This window comes from Mastigoproctus giganteus, chromosome 1 (assembly GCF_048544385.1).
Source record: "Mastigoproctus giganteus isolate SK-2022 chromosome 1, ASM4854438v1, whole genome shotgun sequence".
Lineage (NCBI taxonomy): Eukaryota > Metazoa > Arthropoda > Arachnida > Uropygi > Thelyphonidae > Mastigoproctus > Mastigoproctus giganteus.
Genome location: NC_143575.1, coordinates 262130236 through 262153664, shown reverse-complemented (window position 1 = coordinate 262153664; position 23429 = coordinate 262130236). Strand labels below are relative to the sequence as shown.

The 23429-nt window shown below is 35.2% G+C and overlaps 1 protein-coding gene across 1 annotated transcript in view; it reads right to left on the bottom strand.

Annotated features, from left to right (window-relative positions):
* LOC150091873 (proline-, glutamic acid- and leucine-rich protein 1-like) overlaps positions 1-23429 on the bottom strand; it is a 181238-nt gene that overhangs the window by 95142 nt on the left and 62667 nt on the right. The window contains exons 9-10 of the mRNA XM_090377263.1: positions 17662-17755; positions 7544-7638 (exon numbers count right to left, since the gene is read on the bottom strand). Coding sequence (XP_090233389.1) covers positions 7544-7638; positions 17662-17755 — 189 coding nt within the window. The remainder of the gene's footprint in view (positions 1-7543; positions 7639-17661; positions 17756-23429) is intronic.

Below are 23429 nucleotides of genomic sequence, written 5' to 3'. Positions count from 1 at the left end.
GAAGCACACCGAGTTGCAACAATGTTACAAAATTATATTTGGACGCATTTACATTATATTTTGATTAAAAATATCCTTATGTACGATATGTAGCAACCAAAAAAGATTTCTACAGAATAAATTTCACGAGGCGAATGAAAAGTCTTTCGGGCTGGATGAAATCATCTGGTAGGCCGGATCCGGCCCACGGGCCGTAGGTTGGGGACCCCTGATGTAGAGGAATATGCATTTGTTGCCTCTGATATTTGCTTTATTTCATTTATTTTTATTTATTTTCTTTCACTAACCATTTTCAACTATTGTTCATTATTCAAATATATATATACATATATATACATTTATTTGGTGAATAAATTTTATCAATGGATACGAAAATTCTTCTTCTTCAAGGTTTTTAATTGTTTCCATCAAAAGTTTTTCACCTGCTGATTTTTTGTCACACTCTTCAATGGATTCACTAAACCTCCAATCAACCGCAGATGTGCCTAACCATGCTTTTCTCTTTCTACCGGGGTTTATTATCTTGGAAATTTGGAGCCGTAATCTATAAACCCTGTTATCTGATCATCTGAATTTTATCTCCTGTAGTTTGGAATTATTCTTGTTCTATTTTCTGTTTCGCACGGCCTTCTGTCTGACGTTTCATGGTTTTAGGCCATCTTTTCCAAAATTTTTCAAAAATAGAGGTCATCCCCATCTGTTGCTCTAAATCTAAAATACTCGGTGACTTCTCATTGTTTCTCCCTTTTGCATCTTGGCAGGGAGCCTCCGTGGCCAGGTGGGAAGGAGCAGCAGTGCGTAGCACACGCTTCTTGATTAGACCGGGGTTCGAGCCAGTCACCACCAAATACGGAGGATGCAGAAAGGTCAGGGAATGACCACCGCATATTCCCGGAGCAATATGGCCTTAGTTGCTAATGCTCCTAAAAACCAAACAAACAACAAGCATCTTGGCTGTGTATGTCGCTCCTCCGCTCTACTTAATGACTCCAGTAACTTTTAGTTTTGGTTTCGATTTCCCTTCTTTTCTACAAGCCATTTTTACTAATGCTTGCTTATACCAGAACCCTTTTAAGGTTGGGCCTTACACACTCAGTAAGTTCAGTATTTTTAATGACTTTTTCTACACTTTTGATCTTTATACTTTATAATTTTATATATTATATAAAATATTTTAAAAAGGTTTTTTATTCCAATTGTTTTTGTTAGTTTGCATACTAAAAAATTGATGGCCATCTATTCATTTTCATTGGATTTTCTCTGAACAAATTTCAAATTCTGCAGTATACAATTAGACTATAATTTCAAATTATTAGTTAGTTCAAAAAGCTTTACCAAAAAAATCAGAGGGCGCTGATGTTTTTGGTTTAAATTTATTTAATTTAATTAGTTTGTCCTTTAGTCTTCAGAACTGAGAGGGCACTGTTGTCGCTAATTGTTTGGTATAAACTAACATGTGCTCAATATTTTCATTCTTTCACTTAGAGCAGTTCAATGTGGTAAGCAGTTTTTTTCCTATTTATTGATAAACTTGGTTATTCTAAATTAACTAGTCTTAGTTATCTGTTCAGCATAGAACATATGCTATTTAGAAGTAATGAGAAAATTGGATCCACAGAGAAGTGAGATACAGAGTGGACTCTTGCTCAATTCATCCCAGTGCCCTCACTTTCAGAACATGGACTAACGCGGCAATCTGTAGCCATCAAAACTCATTGAGTAATAACGCGCATTTCTACTCTCTTTCGAGTTCTAGTGACTGTAGAAATCTTATTTTTCATAGCATATTTGTGCTGTTATTATTATCAATTGTGTATTTTTTTTCTTTTCTTATTATTATTTGTTTTCTTTTTTTTTTCTATTTTTATTGTTAGCTGCTACCATCATGTGCAGAGATAAGTGTTTTGCCTGCAATAGATGTGGAGTGCCACTGTACAAATTTCCAAAAGAACATAAATTAAGATACTTTATCATGAAATGTTTATCGAAATATAAAGGAAATGAAAATACTGAACAGCTAATTAATAACTGAATAACTGATTAATAACACGTGGTTCCTACCAGCACCTATGTGTCTTTCGAGTTCCAGTGTTTGTTGAACGCCGCAATTTAGTTTTACATAGGTTTTTTTACTATTATTATCATTAACTGCTGACATCATGCACAGAAATAATTGTGTTATGTGCAATTAATGCGGAGTGCGAATGTCGAGATTGGTACCGATTTTCGAAACAACATTTAAGGTTATTAATCATAACTGATAGAACCAGGAAATGTTTATTCAAATGTTAAAAAAGTAAATAAAAAAAATGCTGAATAGCTTATTAATATCTAATTCATAAGTAATTACATTTATTTTTATGAATAGTGTAATGCTTTTAATTGAAGTGATAGTTTCTGGAATAATTAAATTTTTTCAATTTATCGATGTAATCTCTGTGGATGTAATGATATGGTAGGGTTGGGAGCTCACTCTTCTCTTCCAAAATGTGCAGTTTTTTGAATATGCCATTCCTGCACATTATATTTTTATTTTTATCATCCCTAGTTTTGACTTATTTTTATTTTTGCAGGCTTGCTGACTGGCTGAAAGCACTTGGTAAGTATGATAATGCTATTCAACATCAAGATAAGTACGCATCGTTTGTACATAATAATGCTAGACTGTGTGGATCCCATTTTTTTTGATTGGTGTTTCAAGCATTGAAAGGAAAAAGCTTATCAGATTTGCTCGGCCAAATACTAAATTTCCTCCTTCAACGGATTGTGAGGTGTTCAGTCCACGTTATTCTACCATGTCTGACATAGAAACATCTGTGCTGAGTGAGACTTTGCAGTACCTGGTTTAAGTGAAGACTCTGAGTGCAGAGAATGAACCAACACCAAGAAAATGAACACCCAAAACCCAAAAAATTTTAACACTGAGATCACTTTCATCCAAGCTTAAAAAGAAAGTTCTGAAATTTTACCAGAATAGAAATTTATTCCTCAACAGGGTTAAGGATAGCCTTACTGCAGCACAATACGCATTCCTTTTATCACAAATTCGGTCATCTGCATGCAGTTTGAAAGGCAGACGGTGGACAGCCATAGACAAGGCTTTTGCTCTTAATATTTACTTTCAGAGCCCAAGTATTTATGCAATATTGAGAAGAAGGCTCAATTTTCCTTGTAAAAAAACCCTAAAATGTTCCATGTTGAAAATAGCTAATAAGCCCAGATTCTGCCCTGTTCTGCTCAATTGTTTAAGGAAGCAAACAACAGCTATGCAGGAAAAAGACAAACTGTGCATATTATGTTTTGATGAAATGTCCATAAAAACTGCTCTAGATTATTGCGGGGAAACTAATGAAATTTTGGGGTTTGAAAATATGTTAAACATAGATGGTAATGATAAACCGCAACTGGCACCTAAAGCACTTGTATTCTTGGCCCGTGGCCTGTGCCAGAACTGGAAACAAGTTATTGGTTATTTTTTTCTTCTAACTCCACCTCAATCCAGACCTTAAAAAACTTGGTTTTGAAGGCATTGTTAGCTTTAACAACAACTGGGGCTGAATGTTGTGTCAATCGTTTGTGACCAGGCGCCTACCAACCAAGGACTATTTAGTGATCTTGAAGTGACAGAAAGCAAGCCATACTTTTTCGTTAATGAAAAAGAAAAATTTTTGCCTTGTACGATGTACCTCATTTGTTGAAGAGTGTGAGAAACAATTTAAAAAATCATGATATTCAGTTTAACGGTGACCGCAGGGCAAAATGGGATGAAATATATAATTTTTTCAGTTGGACCAAGCCAAGAAATATCGGCAAGCACCGCATTTGATCCAAAGGCATTTCATGGTAAGAGGCTTGGGAAACATGTCGTTAAATTAGCATCTCAGGTGCTTAGCCACTCCATGGCTGCCGGCCTGTGTGTTTATTCTTGCACCGGTGGCTTACCTGCAGCTGCTGCATTTACAGCAGACTTTGTGGAGAATATGAACATTTTGTTCGATTCGCTGAACAGTAAATCTTTATACAGCAGTAAAGAATATGGTGGTGCTGTAACTTCACAATCTACACATATAAACATTTGGAAAGAAAAGATTGACTTTATCAAATCACGGCACATTGTGAATGAGAAAAATGGGAAGGTAGTAATACCTCCATGCCCGAAGGGATGGATTTTAAAAATTAAGTGCCATGCAAATGTGGGATAACATATCTTCAACTGTTCCCTTTTTATTAACAAACAGACACAACCAGGACTCTTTAGAAAATACATTTTCGACCCTTCGAAGAAGAGGTGGATTTTGGGATAATCCAAGTCCATACCATTTCCGGAGTGCATTACGTTCACAGATAGTGCATACAATGATTAAATGAAGTGCATTATCTAATTGCGAAGATGATGATGATGATGATGCTGCTGCTGCTGTTCTTCTTGACCTCTCCAAACCATAGTCCTGATACCTTGTTTGAATTGGTTCATGAAGATGCTAATGATCCAGAAAGCTTGACTGACAAACTGAAAGAGTCAGATTCAACCAGATACGGTGAGGATATGGATATTTATGATGAAAATGTGTTGGCGCATATCTCAGATTACCTAGCCACAATTATTTTAAAGATTAATAATTGTGAATCATGTAAAGATTTATTATTAGCCCAAAAGATCTTGATATGGACAAATTGTTGTTTTTTAAAGATGTTAATTTGAGAGAGTATGGATTAAAGTGGCCATCAGAGGAATTGTTGAATACAATGAGAAGTGTATCAAATATCTTCTTTTCTGAAGTCAATTTTGTGTTTCATAAGGAAAAGGTTCTACAAAAACTGTATGAAAAAACAAGTGTTATTGACTTGGTGTGGTTTGGGAACCATGAGCACAAAGCACATGCTTTTTTTTTAATATCTTACAGGACAGTTCACGTGAAGATATTACTAATTCAATTTGCAGAAGGCTACATGAAATTAAAATATCTTTCAAATGTAATGATGAAATTCAGAAATAAAAAGAATTTCTATTATAAAATGTGATGTTTGTCATTTCCTCCCCCTTTTTTTGTTGTTGTAATGTTAACTGAAATGAATAGTGAGCTGAATGAAAGGATGCTAAATTACTTGTGTTAGAGAAAATAAATAACTCAACAGAAAAACAGTCAAACAAAAAAAAAATAAATAAAAATTATAACCCAAGTCAAAAGCAGTTCAATTCCTTCATTACATCCAAACCAATAACAACAGTTGAGATCAGTCAAAATGACAGATGTAAATTTATGGAATTAAGGTCAAAAAAGTAATATTTTAAAATATAAAGGCCAGACATTGCCTAAAATGCAGCCAGCCAACAAGAATGACAGTGATGTGTGCCATTTGCAATAGACATTAATAAATACAGAAATGTATGTAAACACTACTGGATTCAGGTGGGTGAAAATAAAAGATTTCAATGCAGTGAGATAGGTGTACTGGTCTCGTTGTACTCTCTGTGATTGTACTCACAGAACTGTACTGAAACTTGCTATAATTAGTAGCAAGTTTCAGTAGATTTCAGTACAATTTCCCAGTAGTGAAAATAAAAAATCTGTATTTATTAATGTCTATTGCAAATGGCATCTTAACCTCCTAAGCCACAGTTCACTAAGAGGACACCAGTAGGTGTCCTCTTAGTGTCCTAAGCTACATTATGGATGTTTGGCCATGATTTATAAAAATATTAAACTTTATTAATAATTAAATAATTTTATTTAAGTGAAAACAAGTAAATTTCCATATTTTACCAGAGAAATTAACTGAAAGAAAATACCAGGGGGGGAAAACGTGGGATTCGAACCGCGCAAAGAGAAAACGGCAGCATTTCATGTTACCACATGGCCACTATAACCGTTTACATATTATTGCCGAAACCTTTACTTATGTTATGGTTTGCTAATCGTCCACCGTTCTTAGTGTTCTTATTTTTGGATTGGAATAACAATAAATTATGAAAATTATATACTAATAATCTGCGAATTGATATGTCCAACGCAATAACAAAACTCTAGAAAATACTCCAGAAACATTGCTAACTTCTTCACAATGTTCCGGCCTGTTTCTATGTTCTAAAAGCGGGGCCTCCACTGTCTATGCGATTTTTACATGTAGCTGGAATTGCCATTGTAGTCTATGGGAGTGTCCACTCTGTATGTTACTACTCTGTGATGGGATCTGTAAAGATTGTCTATAATTTATGATAAATCAGTTAGTATTTAGGTATTTGGAATTAGCCATTCCTTTATTTCCTTATTATTCCATATTATTCTTTATTTTATCATTATCTCTATCTATTAAACACCTACTGGTGTCCTCTTATAGATATACCAGGATCCCTTACTAAAGGGTCAGGTAGTTACGCTCCTGGTATATATCCTAAGTACAATTATATAAAGCTGTTTTCTTTACTTTTCACCTTTTACTATCTAACACTAATTTTTCATACCTCAAGATCTATTAGAGCAATTCGAGGGGAAATTGAGGTATTATTACTATACTTATCCCTACTTCCTTTCTCTTATGTCAGCAGTAGCTTTCTTTTGCATAAATATAAATAAAATAAAACTACCACATCAGAAATTGAAAATTATAGTTGGCCTTTATTTTCTATATATTCATTTTGAAGTTATCTTTCGGGCTAAATGTTATCTTGCCTGTTTGCTGTTAAATCTATATCCAAATTAGTCTTAGGTTTAAGTTTAAGAATTGGACTTAGTTAAACAGGCAGATAGCAATCAGAAACAGATAGCTCTGTTAATTATTGGTGGGATATATTGAAAGGGTTAGCCCTTGAAAAAGTCGCTTTTAATGTATCTATATATCTGTAATTAGCTACATAATCATTATTATATTATATATTTATATATTATTACTAATTATATGTTTATGTCCAGGGTATGGCATTGTAGACCTACACAGGCTATCATAGTCTTTATAAGTTATCTTGGCCTAATGGCCTGCAGTATACCGTTATGTTTATACACATATTCAGCATCTATAATAGTACATATTATTAAGACAAATGGGCCTGGAGTACTGGTGTCCATGGTTAAAGAATAACAATAAGTATATATCCAGTAAAAATATTTTTACTGGATATATACTTATTGTTATTCTTTAGTACATATTATACTTTTACTATAATAACTATATATATATATATTACAAAAGTCTTTATTGTTGCTTATTTAATTATTAGTGTGCATCATACAACATGGGACTGTGTAATAGCTGTTTTTTTAACTATTAAAAAACAGCTATTACACAGTTTTTACAAGAAATATTTTTGTCTGTAATGTATCAAAAAGATTCTACACTTGTTTATACTATACGTTTCAATTTGTAATTAGTTTCTGTTCAAATACATAAAATGCTGAATGATACAGGTGATCACCCCCTACATATGATCCCAAATGACAACTGCTTTTCATTAATATGAATAACAGCAATTTATAAAAACTCAAAATTTTATTGAAAAAAAAAAAAAAAAAAAGCTTACAGTCTAAAACAAAGACAAAAAGCTTACCATAAAATTAAAGCTTCAAAAATTTTTAGTGCTGTGGAATGAATAGAAGGAAGTACTGAAGTCACTGCATGATATTCTGAGGCTACCTTTTTGGCCTGCAAGTAACAAAGAATAACAATTTTTAAAAATAAAGTATAGGTTATTTGAAATGTATTATATATTTTTATAATAGAGTAATTGTTATAAAAGTAACAGAATCTAGATTGAACATATTCCCCTTTGCTTGATTCATTAAAATATGAATCAATAACTAAAGACTTGAATTAACCTCTTCTCTTTATAACAATTATCTGAGTAAAACACATGGGATTGTTTCAATGCATAATATGAATATCAAGATGAGAGAATACCAAACTAAAATTGATTAAGAATAAAAAATCCGAAAAAGATGAACTGTACCAATGTTCTGGTTTGTTTATATAATTTAAAAATAATTAAAATAACTGGGAACTGAAACTTGAGTTTTTGGCCTGTGGCCATCCTCCATCAATGTAAAGGAGAGAAGGAGACTTGATGCTAACACATAAAACTAAATAGGAAATCACATGTTCACATTATTAATGCAATCACTCATTTTAAATTTCCTTTTGAAACATCCACTGGTAATATGGCATGTAATAAATGTTTTGAAATTGAAAACCCTTAGAAGGCCCTGTAAACCCTAATTTTGTATATGAAAGGAAGCCGAAGAATTATACCAGATTTGTCCAATTTTGGGATATATTGTAGCTGTGACTTGTGTGCTTAATTTAAAGCTCCATAATCAGAAATGAAACAGTATTGGTGGTGGTAGGCTCTTTTTAAATAACAACAATTGTTTTAATAACTTTTTAAAACTAGTGCCCTCCATGAGTTAAAATATTCAGATGACACAAAATACTAGTTGACATTAGACCTGAATTTTTGTAGATTATATTTTTTGAAAATACATGTGAAGAAAGGTTGTTTCTCAAAACAGAAGAGAGGAAAAGTTAAGTCTTGTGAGTTTGGAGTTGGGCAGTGAATAGATGTTGACAAGTTGGGGGATATGTTTGGACTGGTCTAGAAGAGACCAGTAGAATTACAGATGCCAATTCAGAAGAACAATGTCAATGGAAGTATCTATAGAAAAGGCAGGTTTTTTTTGGCACATCGGCTTCTGTGGCCATAATGCACCTCCCAAGGTTTTTGCAGTACTTTGATCCAAGCCCGAGGTGGGATTCGAACCCGCGATCTTTGGGTTGCCAGGTAGGCACTTTACCCACCCAGCTATCCCGGTCGACAGAAAAGGCACGTAAGCAGAAATCGAAAGTGCATGAGACAGAGAGTGGAGAAACTTCATAAGAGAGTCATTAATTAATCTGATTTCCCCTCTTTTGAATAAAGTCAAAAGACTTTAGTGAGAGGTTATGGGGGTACCACATCAGATGGGGGTACCACATCAGATGTGGGAGCAATATTCCATGGTGGGGCAGATTTGAAATTTGTACAAAGCCAGTAACTGTTTACAAGAAAAGTTACTAAGGGCAAAAAAAGAAAAATACCCAGTTTTTTTTTTTTTTTTTTTTTATGCAGAGGAAGCAAAATCTGGGACCTGAGAAATGCTAAAAGAGAGAAAGAGAGAGAGAGATTAGAAGTCAGAGCAATCTCCAATTGAGATACATAACCTTCTCTAGAAATATGGGTGCCACTGAGGATAAGCACAGTAACTGTGAACTCTTTTTAAAGAGAAGTGAGGAGTGACTTTTAGAAGGATTAAAGTTAACTCAGTTTTCATTGCCACATTTGAGAATTATATGGAGATTAACATTTAATCATAACATGTGCACTTGCTCAATGGAGTAAAAAGCTATTATTTATAATTTAAAAACTGGCAAGAAATAATTCAAAGTTGTTAATTTTTTGATGTGAACTTTATTTTCAATCTTTTTTGGACGCTACTGTGAAAAACTCATTTTCTTTTAGTAAAAACAAATCGTTAATTATTTTTTGAAAATAAAAGCTCTCTGCAGCACTCTCTACACATGTTTTAATTTTTCCTTATTTAAATATCATCTCCATTATTATCTTTGACTGACAGTGAAGGTGATATTGAACAAAAGGTCAGTCAAAAAACCAATCAATACTCTTTGGATGAAAGCAAATTTCCACATGTGCTCTAAGCATCCTTTCCCAATTTAAATTTATGTTCCCTTTTGTGTGTCATCTCAGGAAGAATACAATGCCAACACTGTTTACTTCACTCAACCCACTTAAGGCCTCAAACACTTTAATCAGGTCTCTTCACACATGCCTAGCTTTCAGACACTGAACTTTACAGAACAAATCCTTAGTAAGCATACCATTTTATGTCCCTGACTAATCTTTCTGCTGTTCTCTACACCTATTCCAACGGATCAATATCTTTCCAAAAATGAGGAGCTTCCAAACTTGTATGTACTCAAGATGAAGCCTAAACATTGCCTTATACAGTGAGATAAATCACCTCTTTATCTATTATATAAAAATAATATTATGCTGTAAAATAGTAGTCTGCAAGATCTTCAAGAAACACTGAATAAAAGAGTAAAGAATCTGGCATGAAAATTAGTTACACAAAAACAGAAGCTATGAAAGTTTACAGAGACAAGAGAAATTTAGTGCGTATACTAAATAATAAAAAACTGATACAAGTTAACTTTTGTGTCTACGAACAGTCTTTAATGAAGATTCAACCAGATAAAGCCAAAAGACAAAATTAGCAAGGTTTATTACAAAATTACTGAGAGCTATGAAAGAAATGATCAAAATTAGCATATTCAGAAATGAGAGTTTTAATAAAAAATAATAAGTACTGTTTTCATAACATGGAGAATAGAATAATTATCAGCAATTAATAGTTTCACTAGCAATAATTTACATGTAGGCTTAGCTAACTTAAAAAGATTATTATGAGTAGTGAAACTAGTAATCCATATCATTCACAAAATTTCTGTTATATTACTGTGTATATCAGTCATATTGACATCTGTCACTGTGAACACGTTTACATGAACTTGTTAATATTGCACACTACTAATGTGATTTTGACATGTTAATATACATGTGTACAATACAGTACTCGTGGTAGATTGAAATCAAAATTACTAATGAGCAGCCACTGATTTTGTGACTTGCAAAGATGGTAGGTTATTAAGAATAAACCCTTCTTTAGAATTTAACATCATCATCCTGAACTTGGTCCGGCTTAGGTCTTTTAAGACCTGTTCCGTTGTAGCTTGAGGTTCTTGAGGTTGTCACAGACATTCTCTCAGATATGCCAGACAAGCTGCACTTGCTACCTGGGAGTCTAAAACGCTTATGGAACTAATATTCAGGTGACACTCAAGTCAAGTGCACCCAATTTCAGCGAAGTCCGGACGGTCTGTGACAGCCAAATCCTCTGCTTGCACCTTCACAATGGTGGGACTGTTAGTAATCCTGGGTATAATTTCCATGCACAAGTACATGGTGGGTGACCACCCAGGTGTGAACCAATGTAAGCAGTGGTCGAGGTGTGGTGCCCACACCACATGGAGGAATGCCACCCCTCTATGTTACCAGGCAGTACTAGGTGGTAGATGACTCTCATCAACCGGTGCAATACCACCACTTTGCTTATTGGAGGCTTGAAGTGGTGGAACCCATGTTTAGTCATTAGAGCTAAGTTCCGGTCAACCCTTCCCTATCTCTTCCATCATGCAGTAGGATTGATAACTTTTGAGGTAATGATGAACATTGTGGCGAGATCTAATATTCCTTACATTTCGAGGGTACAGCTCTAAAACAGTGTTCACAGGCCGGCCACTAGTTAGTACACTGGACCGAACCTATTGGTAACTCTAGGAGGCTTCCAGATCAGCTAGTGTATAATCTTGCTACCTCTACTCTGCCAGATAGTGACTGGAGGGAGTCCGAGTAGTGTGTATGCGGAGAGCATTGTCAAGGCCACGTTATGTCAAGGATCTGGGTATATTATTACCATGTTTACGCCACATCCAAAAATTTCATTACTTCATACAGCATGCATGTCCCACCCACTTTTTCTTACTATTGAATACACCATGAATTGTCAAACTAATAGAGCAAGCTTATCTGCGAAACGATCTAACCCTCCCAAGCACTTCCTAATTCATTTCACAAATATATGTAGTCTCAATTCTAATCTCAACAATGTCCATTTCAACTTGCAGTCTGCCAAACCCCATGTACTTTTTCTAACAGAATCTCAGTTATCAGTTGATTCAACTACTGCTCATCTCATTCACTGTATGATTCCTTTCGCCTCAAATGTGGTACTTGCGCTTATGTTCGTTCTGATATTCCCTGTCAGAGACTTGGCAATTTGGAATCTCCTCTCTTTGATCTTCTCTGACTTAAAATCTCTCTACCTCATTGTGTCAAATTCATCTGTTGTCTCTACCGTTCTCCCAACTCCACTAATTACTTGGAGCTCTTTGACTTCCTCTCTTTGCAACTTGAATTTCTCCAGTCCAACTTTCCTAACAGTGAGGTAATTTTTCTTGGTGATTTTAATGTTCACAACTCCAGCTAGCTTACGTTTTCTAGTCACACCGACCCAGCTGGTTGAGATGCTGAGGCTCCTGCAATTACTAATGACCTTGCACAGATTGTTCATTTACCTATAAGAATACCGGACAATCCTAATCATATAGGCAACACGGTTGATCTTTTTCTCACAAACAATCCTTCTAAGTACACGGTCGAAGTGACAGGTCCTTTAGGCACTTCAGATCACAACTTGGTGATTGTCTCTTCTCCAATGGAGCCTTTATCTCATGGCTATTCCGAACCTCGTGTTGTTTGGCATTACAAGAATTCAAAATGGGATGACCTGCGAGATTTCTTTTCTTCTTTTCCTTGGTCGGATTACTGTTTCAAAACTTCTGATGTCAATGTTTGCTCAGATCGTGTCACTGAAATTATTCTTCCAGGAATGGAATCCTTTATCCCACACTCCACTTTAAAATCTCGTCCTTCAGCTAAACCTTGGTTTTCCAATAAATGTGCTAAGGCTGTTCAAGAGAAGAATGTTGCATATCATAATTGGCTTGTTTTAAAATCTTCAGTTTCATTTTCTGCCTACACCAAAGCTCGCACCAAGTGTAAAGCAGTTATTAATCAGTCCAAACTAGAGTTTGAACAGGCTAAGAGTAGAAAACTTGCTACTTGCCCTAATGGTAGCCGAGCATTCTGGTCTCTTGCCAAAGCTATTGGCCGCAACTTTTGCCCATCTCTGCTCCCAACTCTGTCCAAACCAGATGGTTCTGTTGTCACTTCATCCAAGGATAAAGCTGACCTGCTAGCATCCCATTTTTCTTCCAACTCATGTATTAATAATCTTGGTAAAACATCTCCCACCATTCCCAACACGCTTCATTCAATGCCTCCCGTGGTCTTCCATCAAAAGTATGTCAGAAGGATTTTGACAAATCTTGATGTTAAGAAAGCTCCAGATCCTGATGGTATTTCTCCACTTGTTCTCAAAAACCTGTGCTGCTGAACTTACTCCTGTTCTATGTCGCCTTTTTTCATTTTCTTATTCCAAAGCTGTTTTTCCTTCTGCTTGGAAATTTGCTCATATCCAGCCAGTTCCCAAAAAGGGTGACAAATCCCTCCCATCCAATTATCGTCCCATTGCAATTACTTCTACTCTTTCTAAAATAATGGAGAAATCAATTAACCGCCAACTCTTCAACTACCTAGAAATCTTCTGTCTGATCAACGATCGCCAGTATGGATTCCATCAGTGTGGATCCACTTGTGATATTCTGGCTTATATTACCCATTTATGGACTAATTCAATGGAAAGGTTCGGTGAAACACGAGTAGTTGATCTTGACATCTCAAAGGCTTTCAATCGTGTTTGGAATAAAGGTCTTCTTAACAAGCTTCCATCTTATGGTTTGCCAACTGTTTTTAATAATTGGTTATCCAGTTTTCTCTCAGATCGCTCGCTGAGGGTGGTGGTGGTAGATGGCTCTCTGTCTTCTAACTTCTCAACTAATGCCGTTGTTCCCCAAGGTTCAGTTCTTTCCACCACTCTTTTTCTCTTGTATATTAATAACCTTCTTCCATTGACTGGAATTCCTATCCATAGTTTTGCCGATGATGGCACATTGCATTCCACTTACCATTTTGAGAAACCTTGCCCTGTTCAATCAGCTTCAACTTCTTGAAAATCTGCTACCAATTCCTTAAATGCCGATCTTCAGGTAATTCTCCAGTGAGGCAAAGACAACTTAGTTGATTTCAACCCTTCTAAAACTCAGTCTTGTCTTATATCTTGCAAAAAGGATTCTTCTGCTCCAATGCTTATCTTTAGTGACACTCTGATTTCTAGGCAAAATGATATATCTCTTTTGCGGATTACGCTGACTTCTAATCTCTCTTGGCACAAGTACATTACAAATATTGCTTCCTCTGCATCTAAAAAACTTGGTTTTCTCTTTCGCTCTCAGCATTACTTTTCTTCCAAACAGCTGTTCACTCTGTATAAATCGTATATCCGCCCTGCCATGGAATATTGTTCCCACATCTGGGGTGGTGCCCCCAAAACCTCTCTCAGGCTTCTTGATTCCATTCAGAAGGGAGCAGTTAGGTTAATTAATGATTCATCTCTAACAGTCTCTCCACTCGCTGTCTCATAGAAATACTGTTTCTGCTGCATTCCTCTTCTACAGATACTTCCATGGGCACTGTTCTTCTGAATTGGCTTCTATAATTCCCACTCTCTCTTTCAAACACGTGCCGCCACCAGCCAACATCCATTTACTGTCCATCTTCAAACTCACAGAACCAACTTTTCATCCTCTTCATTTATTCGTTCAACTGCCGTTTTCTGGAACAACCTTCCTTTATATGTATTTCCAGACAATTACAGTCTACAGAAGTTCAAGACGAATGTCAACAAATATCTTCTTTCGTCTTCTCAACCTCCAACCCAAGCACGGTACTAAGTACCATAGGTTCTGATACCTCTCGTGTTTGGGGTTTACATAAAAAAAAAAAAAAAAAAAGCTCTTGGAGGTGGTCTTGATCTCGCCATCGTTGTCTTGGGCGACCAACCTCTCTCTTGCCTGTAGGTTTGTAGTTAAAGGCTAATTTTGGGATCCGGTCTGGGTTCATTCTATATGGCTGATCCATTTTTCCTGATACCATTTTATGTCATTTACTATGTTATCTACTTTTAATTTCTCGCGGATATCTAAATTTCTTTGGTGGTCTAGTCTTGTAAAGCCTAATAATGGTCTTAAAAATTTCGTTTGTGCTACTTCTAGTTTGTGTGCATCTTTCTTATTTATGACCCAAGTCTCACAGCTGTAGAAGAGGGCTGGTTTTGAAATGATATTGTGCAGTCGTAAATTTGTTTCAGTTGTCATTTTTTTTCCGAAGTGGCGTTTAATCGTTCCATTCATTTTATTATATTTTTGTAGTTTAGCGTGGATGTCTTTCCCTTCATTTGATATTAAATTTCCCAAATAGGTGAAGTCAGATATTTGTTCTATTATTTTATCATCAATAACAATTTTGATTCTTTGTATGTTTTTTCCACATAATCCCATTGATTTTGTTTTTGAGGTGGAGGTTTTCATCTCGTACTTTTTACCTATTTTATTAAGTTCATTTGCTGTTATCTGTAGTTCATCTTCGGATTTTGCAATCATAACTTGATCATCAGCATATAATATAGTTTGAATTTTATTCCTGTTGTTCAACTGTATTCCGTTTTATTGATGTAGATATTGAATAAATTTGGTGATAGTCCACATCCTTGTTTGACTCCTTTATTGGTGTTAATTGGGTATGATAGTTGGCCATTAGAATATTTTATACAGACTTCTGAGTTTTTATATAGGCTTTGAATCGCTTTCTGGAGTGGGTTGGGATATTTTCTTCACGTAGAATCTGCCAAAGTTTTTCCCGGTTTACATTGTCATATGCTTTTTCATAATCAATAAACAGCAGAAATGTTGGTAGATTGAATTCTCTTCTTTTCTCCAAAATTTGTTGTAGTGAGAAAATGGCATGTATTGTGCTTCTCCCTTTTCTGAACCCACATTGTTCTTCTTCTAAGAATTGTTCACTGTATTTATTAAGTTTATTCTTTAGTATATTAGAGTATAGCTTTGCAGCAGCAGCGGTCGACAGCAGTGTTATCCCTCTGTAGTTGTTAGGGTTATTTCTGGAGCCTTTTTTGTGTAAATTGATTACTATTCCTGTTTCCCAATCTTTGGGTATCTGTTGCTTATGCCATATGATGTTAAATAATTTTTATAGTGCATTTTTTAGTAAGGTGCCCCCATATTTAAATAGTTCTACATTCAAATTGTCTATGCCTGGGCTTTCTCGGTTTTTTGATTTTTGTAATATTAACATTGTTATATTTTCTTCATGTTCAGTTACCATAGATTCATCTTCCAATTCCCTAGTGCCTGGGTTATACCATAGTTTGGTATAGTGTTGCTTCCATTCTGCTTGGGAGATGGAGTTGGTTTTTATTTGATCATTTGTGTCTAGTTGTAATTTCTTAAAAATTTTAAAACCTCTTCTCTGTGGGCCCGTAATATCACGTTCTAAAGATTTAACAAATTTATCCCAGTCATCTCGTCGGATTCTTCTGGTTAGTTTTCTGACTTCTGTTCTAAGCTTTTTATATTTTATGTGTAGATGTAGGTCTTTAGTTTGTAGGAACAGTTTATAGGTCTTTTTTTTCCTCATTGATTGTTTGTTTCAATTCTTCATTCCAAGTTCTTAGCCAGTTTTTTTATTTTTTATAGGTTTTCCAAGACTTTCTTCAGCAGCTCCCAGAATTGATTTTTTCATGTTTGACCAGATTTCCTCAACATACTCAACATACTTTCATCTGATTTGAGTTTATCTTTCAATCGACTTTCATACAGGAATTTAGTGCTTTTATCTTCCAACCAATGTATTTTTAATTTCTTAGTAGTTTTTGTTGGTATTTTCTTCTTTTTTTTTTTTGAAAGTGCTTTCTACTAAGTAGTGATCACCGTCAATTTCACTGCCTCTGTATACTCTAGTGTCTCTAATTTTGTCATTTAAATTTTTATTAATGATAATATAATCTATTATAGACTTTGTGTTTCTTGCTTCCCATGTGCGCCTCCGTAGCCAGGTGGGAAGGAGAAGAAGTGCGTAGTACACGCTTCTTGATTAGACTGGGGTTCGAGCCCGTCACCACCAAATACGGAGGATGCGGAAAGGTCAGGAATGACCACCGCACCGGAGCAATATGGCCTTAGTTACTAATGCTCCTAAAAAAAAAAAAAAAAAAAAAACCAAAACCAAACTAGCTTTCCATGTGAATTTATGGATATTCTTGTGTCTGAAAAAAAGTATTTGTAATTTTAAGTTTATTAAAAATGCAGAAGTCTATCAGGCATCTTCCATTATTGTTGACCACGAGTTCACCTTCTGATCCTATACATTTGTCTACTGATTGAGCACCAACCCATGCATTAAAATCTCCTGCTAGTATGAGATACTCATTTTTGTTAGTTTGGTCTATGATCTGTTGTAATTCATCATAAAATTCTATGGTTTCATCAATGTTGCCTGCTACTGGTGCGTAGATGCCAATGATTGTTATTGTATGAGATAGAATTTTTAGTCTTAATTTCAATATTCTGGGTTATATGCAAGAGTAGTCTAATATTTTGTTTTCCCATTCTTCCTTTATTATAACAGCAACTCAAGATGATGCCCACATTTCACTTGGTACGCCGGAGTATATCATTATGAAGTTACCTATTTCTTTAGTTCCTTTGTTGTTCTTTTTTGTTTCGGTAATGACTGCTATGTCAATATTTCTATTTTCTAGTTCTATGGTCAATTCATCTAATTTGTGATTTATTCCCCTAACATTCCAAGTAGAATAGAATTTAACACCATGCCTTCAATTTCAAGATTCTTCGGAAAGAAATGGCCTTCATCAGGAAATGAAAGAAATGAACAAAAAATTATACTCTCCCACCAAAATGGAGAGTTAATAGCTCTGCAAACATGACTGATCACTGTCAACAATAACAATTATTTATAATTTTATTAGCTCACTGGAACCATAAATCTAAACATACCAAGTCTGCATTAGTAACTCCAAAGGTCCTGAATATCACAGAAAGAAGCATTTTGAGTGAGACTGCTAGCAGCACAGGAAAACGAAACTGTGTACTATATAAAAGAACAATATTTCATATATAAATAACTGGTATCTATGGCATCTTCATATAACAGTTATTTGAAAATAAGATGTGTTATTCAAATTTAAGTAAAAATTGCTTTAAAATTATTAAAATTTTACAATTTTTGACACAGTAAATATATCTTGTTATAATCCATGGTTTAAATCAGTGGTTTACAAAACTGGGTCCATATACATTTCACAGGGGTGCCACAAACTTTCTGAAAATTTTATTTTATTTTTTTAATAAATTCAGTAAATGCATAAACTTATATTAACAATTAGTAGAGAGGGCTGTGTAACTGAATTTTCATCTGGAAAGAGTTGCCTGAGTTCAGATATAAACCTTGGGGAATTCACCCACCAGGCTCTTCAGTTTGAATAATCGGCTTTTCTGTTTAAAAGCAATTCAATAGAGATCTCATAATTACCTCACTTTATAATGAAATTAAAAGAATAGTTTTAGGTGCATTCATAAACCCGAGGACTTATGTCAGCCTGCCCAGGTTATAGACCTGTTTAAAAGGGTACTGCAAATCATAGTGCATAACTTAGGGTGTCATCAGCTGAAAAATTGAGAACCACATTGGTCTAAGCCTGTGGGTTGCGAAATGTTTCATAAAGCACAAGTCTGCATTAAAAATAAACTAAAATGTAATATATAATAATGAATATTTGTTTTTCGCTTTGATATGAACAAGATAGATATGACCAATGTGCCTTAAAATAACCACTCTTATGGTGATTTAAGGCAAATCTGTTATCTTAAATTAATTGATTTTTTCTTTTTTCTGTTGTTAATAAGTGAAATTTAATAACTAATTATCTTGTTACCGTGAAGCAATTAATTACTAATTGATTAACTAATATTATATAAAACTGTTTTCACATCACTGCACATACCTCCCAACCTAATATGTGTGCATTTTGTAATACAGTCAGTTCTGCTAAATGCATATTTTAACCACACAAATTTACTCCAACATGACTGATATATTAGAGAACAATGCGAGTTATAACGTGATTTGGCTCATGCACGATTTCATCTGTGAGTAACACCAAGCTGAACATAGCGACCTGTGGAGCAATACATACAAGTTTACGAAGCTTAACAATTGTCAAATGGGTGACAAATATTTCCCATTTACTATAGTTGTATTGGTTGCAGACACACTGTTGTCATTCGCTGTATTCACAAGATAACGGGTGATATTGTAGTCTGACTCATGTTTTCAGGAACTCCCATTTTTCTGTTCGAACAGAAATATCACAAGGCAGAATACCATGAGCAGAGGAGCAAATTTCTGGAGGTCACTACTATAAAACAATAAAAACAATTTGCAGTTCCGGTTTATTGGGCTTTTCTGTTAGTGCAATCTGATTATAAATGAGTATATACATGATCTTACTGCATTTGCGATAATACTGATAGCTGGAATTCTGTGGGTTTTTACGTTATTATGGTGAAATGTGTTTCCTCTTCCATGAAATCTTCAATCATATAAAAAACAACTGATTTTTAAAACATCATTTTAAAAATCTTCTCTTCATTCATTCTTATTATTTAAGCTTTGTAAACTTGTCTCACTTGTACACCTTGTTTTTGTCGTTATCGACTGCTTATCTTTTTTACTGTTTAAATTTTACAATTAAAAAAAAAAAAAAAAAAAAAGTCAGTGAACAGAAATATCAACCAAACAAACTTCATATCTTATCAAGGTAAAGTTCTATATTTACTGTAATATTTATTTATATATTTATTAGAAATTTAAGATGTTTAAACCTGTGTTAGCAATTTTATTGAGTTTCTAACTTTTTTTAGTGTTTAACTTACCAGACTGAAGAATTTTTTTTTTTTTTTTTTGAGTGCTCTGCCCCATCCCTATTTTCCCCAATACGCCCTGTTGTTTTTAATGTGCAAAATATCTTAATGAGCAGATTTTTAGAAACACATTACCACGTTACAGCAGAACTGACTGTATTTTAATTCAATGTGTAAAACGCAATGTGCATTTCACACTGTGATTTAATAAATTATACAGATAGCAACACTATCTCAGATCACAGTATGCTGATACTATTAGCATAGGCACATGATGCAAGAAAGCATGCTTATATAGCATCAGCCAAAAAAACCCCTTATTTCACCCATCCACTCACTCCAAATGTTTGTCGAGTTCTGCCTTGAATCTATTTAAGCTATTATCAACTTCTACAACAGATGGAAGTTTGTTCTAGCAATCAACCACCCGCTGGCTAAAGGCAAACTTCCGCACATCTATCCTACAACCGTCTTTCCTCAATTTGAATTTATGCCCTCTCAGGCGATTATTCTGAGCAACAGGAAGAATCCCATCAGCACTCAGCATGCCCAAACCATTCAAGGATTTATACACCTCAATCAGATCACCTCGCAGATGCCTAGTCTCCAGACACTGTAATTTGCAAAACTTAAGCCTTTCTTCGTAAGAGTAACCCTTTGTTCCATTCACTAATCTTGTTGCCCTTCTCTGTACTTGTTCCAACAGCTCTACATCCTTCTTAAAACGAGGCCTCCAGACCTGTATAGAGTAGGTGTGGTCTGACCATTGCCTTATACAAGGGGATAATCACCTCCTTATCCCTGCTAGAAAAATTCCTGTATATCATTGACAAGACACCATAAGCTACTCTTGCAGACCGTCTGCACTGCTCAGAAAACATCATATCTGCCTGCACAAATACCCCCAGGTCCTTTTCATTCTCTACAGCTGTCAGTGTGGTACCACAGAGTTGATACATTACTCTGGGATTACTGCTTCCCATATGTAGTACTTTACATTTGTCAATGTTAAACTTCATTTGCCACCTCTCAGCCCATCTGCTCAACTTTTCTAGATCCTGTTGCAGCAGTGTACTGTCATTAGTGTCATTAACAACCCTGCCAACCTTTGTATCGTCTGAAAACTTGGACATTAAGCCTGATATACCATCATCAATATCATTTATAAATACATAAAACAACAATGGACCCAACACTGAACCCCTGAGGAACTCCACTAATAACATTAATTTGTCCACGAAGAGCAGCGTCCATTTATTACCATTCTCTGTCTTCTCCACTCAACCATCCCTTTATCCATAGCAGCAATTTGCCGCCAATGCCACACTGCTACAATTTGTGCAGCAGTCTTCCATGATCCAAATATATGATATCAAAGTTATTCTTTGCATCCAGTTCCTTTGTGACTACATCATAGTATTGAATCAAATTAGTCAGATAAGACTTCCCCCTTAACAAACCCATGCAGTGTCCGAGCTATAACTGAAGTCTGGTCTAGGTGATCCTGCAATGCTTCTTTAAACAGTGCCTCCATTAAATTTCCTGGAACAGAAGTTAAACTAACAGGTCTGTAATTACCTGTGTCTCCCTTTGATCCTCCTTTGTGGCTTGGGGGTCACATTTGCACATCTCCAGTCCATGGATACCTCCCGAGTCCAGGGAAGCTAACATAATTATGGCTAAGGGTTTGCTTACTTCCTTTGCCGCCTACTTTAATATAACTGGATAGATTCCATCCACCCCTGGTGCCTTTCTTGTGTTTATCAACAATTTCTCCCTCACTTTACTCTCAGTTATTACAAGATTATCTAGCTTACTGCCAGAGTTGAATACACCTCTGGCATTCCCCTCTCTGAATAACTCCTCGTGTGTGAATGTCGATGCAAAATATTCATTTAGTTTGTTAGCTACCTGAGCAGGATCATCAACAGTTGAACCATCGATATCAAGTGGACCAATATGATTCAACCCCCCTCCTTCTAGAGTTTACATAAGTAAAGAACTCTTTGCTGTTTTTCTTTGCATCCTTTGCCAAAGATTTCTTGTAATCTTCCTTTGCCTGCTTAACCTCCTTTGTAACTTGGTTACAGACCTTATATCTATCATAGGCTTCTGTGTCACATGTTAATTTATATGTATCCCATGCATTTTTCTTCCCTTTCACAGGTCTAATTAGTTCATCTGACATCCATTTAGGCCTAAATCTTGAACAATATTTCTTTGTTGGTATGAAAAGCCTAGTAGCTTCCAAGATTAATTCTTTGAATGCTTCCCATTTTGAATTTGCTGTTGGTAACATCATTAGTTGGTTCCACCGTATAGAATTTAAATACTGTCTCAGACCACCGTAGTCACCTTTACGAAAGCAAAAACCCTTCCCTTTACCCTTGATGATAGTTAACTCTTTGAGTAAATCCCACTTCAGCAGACTGTGTTCACTGCCACCTAGTGGTTCCTTTATCTGGATATTCTTGATGCAGGAAGAATCATTACTGATAATCAGATCAAGAGTATTACTCCCTCTAGTTGCCTCCCGAACATGCTGGTGTAGAAAACAATCATCCAATAAATCCACAAAAGCCTTGCTAGTGTGTGAATGACCAACTCACAAATTCCAGTCAATATCCGGGAAATTAAAATCCCCCATTATAAGACATTAATTTCCTAGCCCACTCTATTTCTGTGCACAATTGCTCATTATACTCATCAGATTCATTAGGCCTATAACACACACCTACTCTCATTTTTCCTTTCCCAGTGCTTATGTCACACCCAACAGACTGAACATTGCATTGTCCACCATCAATTGGATGCACTTCCTTAGATTTTGTGTTTCTTAATTAACAGCTTAACCCCTCCTCCCTTCTTGTCCTGTCTATCCTTTCTGTACACACTGTACTCCCCAAATTCCAGTTCTGCACTGCTTATGTATGTGTGACACCATGTCTCTGATATCCCAACAATATCTGCCTTTCATGTCTTGACTAGCACTTCACTATGATTTCACATTGTCCTTTATTTCTTCCTTCCTGGACATGTAACGTGTGTCAGCCAAAAAAATTGCCCACCTCATCTATCCTCCCCCTAATAATTAGTAATAGGCATAATCAAATGATTAATAATTTATTATGGAAACCATTTGATTATAAAATCAATAACTTAAAAAAAAAAAAAAAAAAAAAAAAAAAAAGTGGAGGGATGAACTGTGTCATGCCATTTGGCCAATCTCTGTCTTAATTGATTATAGTGGTGCCATAATTGACTTTTTGATTATGATCTCTCAATTATGCCCATCACTACTAATAACTATTAGTAATGATGAAAAATTATTAATGCAAATAATTTTAATAAAATTTAATAATAAGGTTTTAATAAATTTAACAGTGTAAGACAAATTACAATTTGTCTACCACTTTCTTAAATTTATTTATTACTATTTTCCTTTCCCACACAGAATGGGATCTTCAATTTTATTCTGATACTCTTATGGATAGTGAAGAGGATCCTTCAGTTCTTTTGGTACTCTTATAGTTGCTAACTTTAGAAAAGCTGGATACATCAGGTATTTCTAGAAATACCTGATGTATCCAGCAGTAGAAATTAAATTTCACTAACAAAATTCACATCACATTTTACATTAAAATACAGCCACAGGACTTTCTGCCAGTATAGTACACTTTTAAATATTAGCTCAGTCAACATTTCTCTGGAGATTTCTGTTTGGATCTTTTTTAGACATCAACTGATGATTGCTTCAAGAAAGATACTATAGCAGACACTGCACCTTTTCAGAAATGCTGAGTCTAAGTTTTGTTTATAATAATGGCATTGCTGTTCAGATC